Genomic DNA, 10998 nt, shown 5'->3' on the forward strand with positions numbered 1-10998 from the left:
CGCGGAGGAGGAGGGAGGAGGAGGAGGCGGCGGCGGTCCGGCCGTATCCCACTCGCAGTGTAATTCCCGTGGGATAACCCCGTGGGATATTTCCCCCCAAACCGCCCGCGGGGTCGGCCCGCCCGAGCCCCCCCCCAGCGCCGTCTGCGCGCGCTCCCCCGTCACGTGACCCCCGCCTTCTCCGCCGGCGCGCGCGGCTCCATGGTGGGAGGAGGCGGCTCCCAAGATGGCGGCGGGCGCGGTGAGGCAGGACCTGGCGCAGCTGATGAACTCCAGCGGCTCCCACAAGGACCTGGCCGGAAAGTGAGTTGCCGCCGCCGCCTCCCCGCGTTGGGGCGAGGGGTGCGAGCCGCTCGCGGGGTGCAGGGTGAGGGTGCGCCGTGCACTGCGAGGGCGGGTCGTGCCCAGCGGCCGCGTTTCTTCGAATAAAAAGGAGACAGAAAGGTTTCCCTTCACGGCTGTGTATTTTTTTTCGTTCACGGGCATGTCCGCTCGGCCCCCTCAGGGCCCCCCTGCTGCCCCTGCATGTGCCACAACGAGAGGCCGGGGAGTTTGTTTTCCTCTGCTGCCGTGGATGTACCAGCGACTCTCCTGTTATTGTTAAGAATTATTGCCATTTTATTATTGCCATTTTGTTATTGCTATTGTCATTAGGTGCGTGTTTTGGGTAGCAGCCCTGAGGGGTTGAGCTTCTCGTGGCGCGGTGTGTCACGGAGGTTTTCGCTCCGGGAGTCCCGTCAGATGCGGATCTGTCACCGGGAATTCTTTGGCTCCCTGGCCACTTGCTTGTGTTCTAGCGGGGCTGTGTCACTTTTAGGGTTTTCTTGTAAAACCTTGGAAACTTTCCCCTTAAAATGTGGCTTCCACGCTGAAGTAGTACTTCATTAGTATCACACACTCTGAGGAAATGTTTCATTAACTTGCTGAAACAAGAAAAGAGAACCTGCTATTTTTTTGCAGGAATAAGCACTTGAAAACACATGGAGTACAGGTGTCAAGTGGCTGTAGCATAATATTTATCACTACACTATTTCTCAGTGACATTGAATGTGGCATTTTGAATGTTTGACTACCTTGATTAATCTGAATCTATGAGCAATATAGTTTTCATTACTTCTTCTATGCGCTATCCTGGGCGTTTGATTATTATTATTTTAAAATTTTTTTTTATTATTATTAACTTCCAAAGTTGCAAATATGTTCTTAGATAACAAAATGACTGGGCTCTGTTACCTGAGAATGTAGTCCTGGGATTTAAGAAGAGCCAGGTACCAATTCCAGGTGAGTGTTTATTACAATTGGGAACAAACTGGAGAATTGCCACCTCAAGGTATAGAAAATATGAGCAAAAATAGGGCTCTGACATAAAAAGTACTCAGAGAAGCACAAGTTCTTAGTGAAAAAATGTGTGATTTTTAATCTTTTTAAAATTTATTTCTGGACAGGTACCGTCAAATATTGGAAAAAGCCATTCAGCTGTCGGGTGTGGAGCAGCTTGAAGCTCTCAAAGCTTTTGTAGAAGCAAGTAAGTGCATAAGTGGTGTAAGTGGTTGTACAGTGAGTGAGAGCCAGAGGTCTGTAGGGTTGTGTATTTGTTAGCTCTACATGAGACTGTGTAAATGCAATATATTTGTGTCCTGTTGGAGCTCAGACACGACAGGAAGAGGAGCCCTCATCAGCACATTCGGAAGTGAAGAGGGAATGGATTTGTAAGCTTTGTGGTTATTACAGCTTTCCAACCTGTCAGCAGTGGAAGGTGAAAACAAAGCTGTCTCTGTTGAGTGCTGAAGTTGGTACTGGATGCCAAGTGGTGTTTAAACTGACAGCCTCCTTCGCCCATTTGTAAAATTGCCAAGAAATGGTTAGGGTTTTTTTTTTTGTGTGTTGTACTGGGTGTTTGGAACATCTCTGTAAATTATATCTCCTATAATGTTTTTAAAGTTGAGAATAAGGTTAGTGAGATTTAGCCCAAACAGGTACTTTGTCCAAGATATCTCAGCAACTGAGAACTATAAATCAAGGTGAAAAATTCATTTATCTGTCAGGGGTTAGAACTCTGGTGACCTCTAGTGTAAATGGTTTCTGAAAGAATAGAAAAACCCACTTTTATAAAAAAAGAAAAAAAAAATCCCCTTCATTTGCATTGTTTTTAAAATTTAAATATTCAAATTTAATGTAAAAGCAAATTATCAGCTGTAGTGAAGGCACTGAAAAATACTGCATCCATTCTGTGTTTTTCTTCTGTGCACCTCTGAACCAGTGGTGAATGAGAATGTCAGTCTGGTGATCTCACGACAGCTGCTGACAGATTTCTGTACACATCTTCCAAGTCTGCCTGACAGCACAGCTAAAGAAATTTACCACTTCACCTTGGAAAAGATACAGCCCAGAGTTATTTCATTTGAAGAACAGGTGAGAGATCAATGATGAGATGGATTTTGGCTTGTGGGTTTGGTTTTAGTTTTTCCCCTCCTTATCTGCTGACTATTTCAAACCTTTCAAAAAGCTGCTCAAAACAGGTATTTCTACTTAGAGTCCAGTTTTTCAGTCCTGTACATGGAAACCTGAGCTAAATGCAGAGAGCTCTTAGGACTGTACAAAGATTACAGACTGTCACTTCATCATGATGATGGACATGTAATTCCTCTGCTTCCAGTAATTGGCTTGTTCCAATCAAAGAGTCCTTGAGCTGCTGGAGATATCTGGAGAGACAGACTGCTACTCACTGCCTTTTACCTGAGTAGTAGAACAGACAGGTGGTGTGAAGAGCATGCACCTTGAAAAATAGCTTTTTTTTCAAAAGAAATCAATTTTCTGTGTGACTAAATTATTTTAGCCATAATCATTTTACCAGGAAAAAAATAATTCTTGAAATTTTACTCTGCTTAACTGCTGAATATGCTGCTCTGCTTTTTCAGTTCAATTCTGTGTTTTGTTGCACAAATGCACAGTATCATCTGAGAGTTCTTAGAGAAGCTGTTTATATAAAAAGCCCTTAGGATCTAGTATAGAAGTGGAAAATCAAGGTAGTTTCTGCAATGTTTTTTATTTGCTTCTCTTTATCTTTTTTTAAACAGTTTTTACTCTGAGCTAAACAGGGTTGCATGTATGTCATCATGATTATGCATAAATTAAACCAAATACATCAGATGATTTATTTTCTTTTACCCACACTTCCAGCTAAAAACCCAGGTTGTAAGCACTGATACTTTACCTGCTGACAGCTGCTCTCCAAAGCAGAAGATTCTCATGAGGATCTAATCACAGATCACCTCATTCCTACCTCACAGGCACGATATGAGATGTAACTGCAAGAAATGGCTTGTGACTCTTGGTGCACCAGTTCTTGCAAGATTTGTTTCATCTTTTTAAAAGCTCTATAAATGATGGCTACTTTTGCTGTTGATTTTATTGTTCTTCAGGTGGCTTCAATAAGGCAACATCTTGCATCAATCTATGAGAAAGAAGAAGACTGGAGAAATGCAGCACAAGTGTTGGTGGGGATCCCTTTGGAAACGGGGCAAAAGTATGTGACACCCAGTTCTGTGGTGTTAGCTGTACCTGCTCTCTCTGTACTGAACTAGACCAGCAAGTGAGAATATTGGGGTTTGCTGCACCAGAAGTTACCCACTATTAATTAGTCTTGTTAATAAACAAGTATTTTAAATAGTATTTTGCAGAATTGTTTCTAAGGTTATTGGAAGGTGGCAGTGTTTCAATGTGTCCACCTTCTCAGTTTAAAAAGACATGGTTTGTAACTGGATTTAGATATTAACAAATGCAGTTGGGGATTCTTTTGTGTGTTTGTGAGGTGGGGTTTGTTTTAGTTTGATTTGTTTGGGTTTTTTGGTGTAGAACCCTTGCAGTTAGTTTTCTCTGGCAGTCCTTCCCTCTTTCTCATTGTGCACATAGAAGGAATTGCTGTAGGTTTTGCCTGCTTAGCACCTATTTGTTGCCCTGCAAGGTTGATTCTTAACTCGAGTGGCTCACCACTGGTGGCAAACTTCCAGTCCACAGAAAACAGATTATGTGAGTGTACATTTGTGTCTTGGTGGGCAGCATTATTTCTGCTGGTGTTTGCAGGAGCCAGTTCTGCGTTGGCATTTATCTCAAATTCCCTTACTCTGTACAGAAAGCACTAATTTGGCAGTGGGGAAAAAGAAAGCAGGGTAAAGCAAACGATACCAAATGCTTAAGAAGCATAAGAAATGTTAAAGCAGCTAAGGGCACAGGTAGTTCTGGAGCAACTCTGAGCACTTGCTTTTTTCTTTCTTCTATAGGCAGTACAATGTAGATTATAAACTTGAGACCTACCTGAAAATTGCCAGGCTGTATCTGGAGGATGATGACCCAGTTCAAGCAGAAGCTTACATCAACCGAGCTTCCCTGCTCCAGAATGAATCAACTAATGAACAGCTGCAAATCCATTATAAGGTTGTCTAACCTGCTTTATTGCTTTCTCTTTCTAAAGGGAGACAATTCCACATTAAGATGTTTTAATGCAATGCCATTAAAACTTTCATCATGAGAAAAGAGACAAAGGGAAAAGCAATATGGTTTTGGGAGCTTGAGAGACAGACACATCTCAGCAGTTATTAAACAACTCATTCCTTATCATTTGGAGATGAGTGTGTAATGGTTCCTTAAATGCCAGCTTTACTGATGGAAAATAAAAGTAGGCTAAAAAGCATCTGAAATATTGTTGAAAATATTGCTTCTACCTTTGTCTATAAATCTAAGCAAAGGAAAAAATTACATCCAACATTAGAGACAGTAGTAGTCCTCCCACCCCTCACTAATTAAATAAGTTCCATACATAAAAGTAGCTTAAAGCCTTAAGTAGTAAATTAACTGCTGACATTGCTGCTTTTTTGTGGGTTTACTTTGTACATAGTTCATACACAAATTTCTCAAACCATTTTAGTAAGTGATGAGCAATGAGTACAGTGTAACAGAATTGGTCAAGTGTGGTGGTGTTTAAAATTCTGTGACACAAAGCAGATGTGCCAGGAGCAGTAACTCAGCATCTGGTGGTTTTGGTTTGTTGGATTTCCCTTTTCTTTTTTCCTCATCCCATATTACGTTCTGAAGTGTGCACTCAGTTGAAAGTGTAAATATTTTCTGTGAATCTTAGAAAAGCACAGAGGAAGGAAGAAATATCAGGTGGTGTTCCTGTGCTGAAAGGGAAAAGCAAATACTTGAAACATAAATTGCTAAGTGGTAGCTGTCAGTGCCAGTAATGAAGGGGAAACTCACACAAGTACAGTATCAGCTGTACAATATTTCAATTACTTAGGCTCAATACTTGGCTTTTCAATATTTGCAATGTTTAACATGTGAGCGGTGGTGGGAAATGTCCTTTCAATTGATTTCCCTGATACTTCAGCAAGGACTTGTCAAGTCAAGCTAATTCTTTGAAGGCACACATTTCCCTAGGAAGCAGAAGTGCAATATTTATGGAAGCTAGCACTTGACAGTGTGCAGTTTTTACATACCTGTATTATGCAGCCTCCTCTGCTGCATTTCTTTTCCTGAGCTATCCTTCCTTTCTAGGTTTGCTATGCTCGGGTGCTCGACTACAGAAGGAAGTTCATTGAGGCTGCCCAGAGATACAACGAGCTGTCCTACAAGAGCATAGTCCATGAGACTGAGCGCCTGGAGGCACTGAAACATGCACTGCATTGTACTATTTTGGCATCAGCAGGTAAAATACACCTTACCTTTTTGTGTAAAAGGTATTTTCCCTGGAGCAAGTCAGTTTGTGTATTACTTGTATTACTAAGATTTGGTGAGGAATCCAAAGTTGTGAACACGATGTCAGAATTACGTGGTGGCAGAATGTTAGCTCAGAGTTGGATTAGTTCAGTGTCTTTGCCTTGGAACTGACCACAGCCAAATTCCTTCTTCAGTAGAGCTTTGTTGGCTGTTATTTGCATGCATTGGGGGAAAAAAGGTAACTTCCTGCTGTTTACCTCTAAGTACTCAGTGTTTTGGTGGTCAGTTATGAGAATTCCTCTTGACTTTCCTAGGACAACAGCGTTCCCGCATGCTTGCTACTCTCTTCAAGGATGAGAGATGCCAGCAGCTTGCAGCCTATGGGATCTTGGAGAAAATGTATCTGGACAGAATTATCCGTGGAAATCAACTGCAAGAGTTTGCAGCCATGCTAATGCCTCACCAGAAAGCGACTACAGCTGATGGTACACACTTCTCTAAAACCTTGTAATGCTAGGTGTTCATCCATGGGAGTTAAACTTCCCCAGTCAGTCAAGAAGGATCATGGAAAAGAATTTATTACTGTAATATCGTCATTTGAGAAATGTTTCTCAGCATGTATAGTTAGATAGTAAAGCTTCTTAATGGCAAATCAGAAAGATGAACTATATTTAAGGTTTTGAAACACTTGTCTGGAAGATAACTTGTCACATTTTTTTTCCATGTCCATGTCCAGTCCTCTTCACTGACAACTTCCCAGTGTTTCTAATGGAGTCTCTGTCCTCCTGAGCTTCTCAGGCACTGTTGAGAGTAGAAACCCATGACATGCATGCAGCCATAAATGGTCTGTACTGATGATACACTTATTGGAACTGCTTCCTGACATAGTGAGGGGATGGGTTGGACCTCACGTCTCTGCTGACGTGACACGAAGTCCTGAATATCTGAACAGTCTGAAAAAATGTCAAGTAATGATTTACTTGGTATCCTAAACACACTGATTACAGTTTTCTAGACTGGAAGAATATAAAAGTGGAAAAATACATAAGCATGACACACCTCTGAATCAAGAAAATCTTCCTAGTGAAACATAATTGTTGATTAAGGAAAAATAAGTAACCATGTACTTGCAGAAGTGAAAACTGGGTTAAAGGTACTTGCTAGCAATATGGTGCATTCCTTCCCTTGGTGACTTTGTTGTTTATTTATAACCTGTACTGTTTGTCCTTAAAGAATGCAGGTTAGCTGGTGCTTAATAATGTGTTTATCTTCAGCTAGAGGTTAAGGGGCAAATGAGTTTTATTGTTGAAAACTGTTCAGTCAAGGGGAGAGACATCAGATAAGGATTTATCACAAGCAGTGTAAGAGAGAGGTTAATTGTACCCCTAAGAGCCATAATGAACAATAAGAAAACCCCCAATGGTCTTTCCATTTGTCAGGCTAGGATCACAGGAGGTCAAGCTCCCTCAATTCAGACAGTAAGTCTTGTAGCAAGGGCTCCACTTGCTTACTCTAGAAATTAAATAAAGGGTTTATCTGTTTTAAAATCAGCCACGTGCCATCCATTTGTTTCTGTCTGCTGTCTCTGCACAGCTTAACAGGGGTGCAAGGCAGATGCATCTGGACCTTCTGCACATGTAACACTTCAGAAAAAAAAAGAGAAGTGTTTTTTCATTTGCTCTACTGTATAAACCAGTCTTTCAATCTTACAGTAATGTTTTGGGTTTGTTTTTTTTTTTCCTTCATCTAACCCTAAAGGTTCCAGTATTCTGGACAGAGCTGTTATTGAACACAACTTACTATCTGCAAGCAAACTTTACAACAACATTACCTTTGAGGAGCTTGGAGCATTACTAGAGATCCCTGCAGCCAAGGTATCCATTTCCTACCTTTTTCTATTTTTTTTAAACAAGGAACATGAATGGCATGAGAAAACATCTCTGATAAATATTAGGAAAACTAGTTAAATATTAGGGAATAATTAAACATTCTGTGTTACAAGGAAGGTTAAGTATCCAGCACATCTTATTGAGAGTGGGAGTAGCACAATCTGGAATGAACAACAGTGGAGTTAGATGCCACTGATAGTTTGTCTAATCAGTTAATGAGTGCTGTCTGTAGGTTCCTTCCCCCCTGTGTGTGGGCTTGGTTATAAACCATAAGACGGTTAAGTGTGAATAATTTCTAACTCCTCTGAGAATGGACTAAGTTTCTGACATCTTTCCTTGTTGTTGTAGGCAGAGAAGATCGCTTCTCAGATGATAACTGAGGGTCGCATGAACGGGTTTATTGATCAGATTGATGGAATTGTTCACTTTGAGAGTAAGTGCAACCACAGTATAATTTCTTTTTTTAGCACCTTTCAGAGTGAGTTTTTTGCGGTGGTCCCTGCCAGGACAAGGAAATTAGGTTTATTAATAATCCCTTCTGCCTGAAGGGAGCTTGCTTATCCGGCAGTAGCCAGGAGGTGGCAGAGCGGGCCACAAAAGACAACCTTGACACTTCACCTGCTCCCTGCAGAGGGCTTTGCATCCTCTTACCCACAGGAAAGAGTGAATTTATTCCATCAGTCTCCTTCTAGGAACAGATGTACCAGGAAGTTCTCTGTTCCACTCTGCTTCAGCACAGGAGTTAGGCTTGTAACAGGCAGCCAAAATAATTGCAGCCTTTGAGTACAGAAGTGATCCTGGTGTGACTGTAAGGAAGGCTTCCTTCCTCTGTGAGCTCAGTGAGGGCAGTAGCAAAAGGAAGGGTTGCAGTTGACAAGGCAAGGGAATTGCTAAGACTTACTTTGTTCAGTATTGGTTGTTTTTTCTTTTCTTTTCAGCCCGTGAAGCTTTGCCAACTTGGGACAAGCAGATTCAGTCCCTGTGTTTCCAGGTGAACAACCTGCTGGAGAAGATCAGTCAGACAGCCCCGGAGTGGACAGCGCAGGCCATGGAGGCACAGATGGCTCAGTGACCGTGCCCCGCTGTCCCAGCAGAGGTGTCACCTGCCTGCTGTGCCGGCAGGGGGAGCTGGGCAGGACTGGGAAACAAACAAACACCGTCTTCACTTCCCCATCTTCTGCTTTCACCTTGGCTTAGGACACAGCTAGCTGATCCCATGTTTGGTGTGACAGGCTCCCAGTTCTCTGAGCTTAGCTCGATGCTCTTGCTGCCTCTGCCTTGCACTCTGCTCTGTGGTTTTCATTTTAAAAAAGCTGTAATGTCTGCGGCAAGCTTTGGGTTTGGTTTATTTAATTTTATTTTTTTTCCACTGTATTGCTATAGCTTTGTAGCCCGTTACTTCCTATGGTGCGTGTTCTGCTGTGAAAATAGAAGCACCATGTTTCTTTTAGTTGTAATTATTCTAATAAAGGCTGAGATAAGCCACTTGGTTTAAGTGTTGTAAGGACCTGTGGTTTTGGGTTTTTTGGTTTTGTTTTCATATTTTTCTTAAACAGTAACTTGAAATAAAACAGATTTTTGTAATTGCATTTTCAGCTCCTGAAAATGTTAAATGAAAACCTTTTTTTTTCTTTTTTTGCTTATGAAATGCAAGTCAAGGTGTCATGTGATAAGCAGGACTAACTTGAAATGCTTATGCACAGCAATGAAGTATGAAAGCGCCCCTTCTGATGTTTATCAGTCTGGAGTTGGGCACTCTTTACCCATCCTTGTGCTTTGCCAGGTACACACATTTAAAAAACATGGCAAATATTTGGGTCTTCAGAGGCTTCTATGCTTGGTTATCTCCAGTCTGTTGGAAACTCCATCCACTCAATTATCCACTCAGTTGCATATCTAGCTCCATACCTTGGATCCATCATATTTTTCAGTTCTTTAACAGCTTATGAAAAAAACCAAGTTGGCTGATGAGGCCAACATCCCTGAAGAAAGGAATTAATAAGTTTCAGGATGTCAAGCACAGCAGAAACTAATTGCTATTAAATCAATATCTTTTAAACAGGAATGAGCAGCATGCACACTTGCTATACTTACATTTGTCATTGTTTGTGAAGAAGTGCCTCTTTTTGAGGTGTGTTGACACTACTGCTCACTAATAAACTGTCTGGTGAGTGTAGACCCAATTGTGATGTTCTTCTGTGCTGTGCAGGTGCTGCACATCTTAGTACAACAGCAAAAGTAAGAGCAAAGTGGTGACATAAGTGCTGAGAGTAGGCTGAAGGGTATTTTGACCACCAATTTCCAAGAGAGAGTTACAAGTCCAATTACTTGTAACTTGTTTGACGTGGTACTGGCTGAGAATTTTCTCTCCCTTCAAGAGAAATGCTGACACAGTCACTATTAGTTTGGAGCCTGTTTTTCTTTTAGTTTGTGCTCTGACTTCTGTACAGAGCCCTTCTCCTGGGGCATGCTCTTTGCAGATGGAGGTGTGCCATGTATGCCATTCATATACATTCCCATTTAGGTTATTTGCTGCTTCAGTCTGGAGAAGGAGAATTTTAAAGGAGAATCCAGTCCTAAAAAGCCATATCAGTGTGTGTTCACAGCTGTTTTGTGGACCTTTTCTCCTGTGGGCCAGGACTGACTTCTGGAAAGCAGTAAACAGTTCTACTGAACGTTTCTGAAAGGACAGACCTGAAGTGGCCAACTCAAGCCTCAAAACCAAGATGACCTTGGGTGATGCATATTTCAAGCCACAGACTGATTTATCTGATGAGCCCAACATAGCCCAGATCTAGCCTGGGACTGCTGTGGTGAGCCAGGGACAGGGGAGGGAAGCAGAGCCACTTCCAGCAAGGATGAACACACAAGGGACAGAACCTGTAGCCTTGACACATGCAGCATTTGGGGTATGTCATGCAACAGGAATGCTGTGGAAAGAGAGTGTAATTTTCATATCAGCAGGGAAGATCTAATTTATTAAAGTACAGCTACCTGCAGAAACTGCTGTAATCCATTGCCCAGCCCACTCTAGAGGCATTACAGAAACCTGGAAAGGCAATGGCTTGGAACACCTGCTCCATATGTTATATATGTGCACAGAACTTGAAGAGTGGAGAAAGTATGCTCAGTGCTATCAGTCCACCCTCTGGAGATACAGGTACATGATATGCAACCTGGACATGGAAGTGTTAATGAACATTTCCTCACAAAAATCCAAATAGGAACATAAATGGGAGGGGCTATACACTGTCTTACTCTGTTCTTATTCTGCAGTTAACAGTTTTAGGTAAGGAAAACTGGATCCACCATTCTCACATCAGATGAGTAGTTAAATGATCCACCAGTTGATCAACAAGTGACTTTCGAGAATCCTTCGTGATTTTATATTGAT

At 41.9% G+C, this 10998-nt stretch overlaps 1 protein-coding gene across 1 annotated transcript; it reads left to right on the forward strand.

The window, feature by feature from the left end:
- Positions 1-97: 97 nt before the first annotated feature.
- COPS4 (COP9 signalosome subunit 4) lies at positions 98-9099 on the forward strand. The gene is made up of 10 exons (XM_030947916.1): positions 98-303; positions 1446-1525; positions 2261-2412; positions 3423-3526; positions 4281-4434; positions 5554-5704; positions 6030-6200; positions 7474-7589; positions 7953-8037; positions 8543-9099. The coding sequence occupies exons 1-10, from the start codon at positions 227-229 to the stop codon at positions 8674-8676; spliced, it is 1224 nt and encodes a 407-aa protein (XP_030803776.1). The 5' UTR covers positions 98-226; the 3' UTR covers positions 8677-9099.
- The last annotated feature ends 1899 nt before the right edge of the window (positions 9100-10998 follow it).

The sequence above is a fragment of the Camarhynchus parvulus genome, chromosome 4 (genome assembly GCF_901933205.1).
Source record: "Camarhynchus parvulus chromosome 4, STF_HiC, whole genome shotgun sequence".
Classification (NCBI taxonomy): domain Eukaryota; kingdom Metazoa; phylum Chordata; class Aves; order Passeriformes; family Thraupidae; genus Camarhynchus; species Camarhynchus parvulus.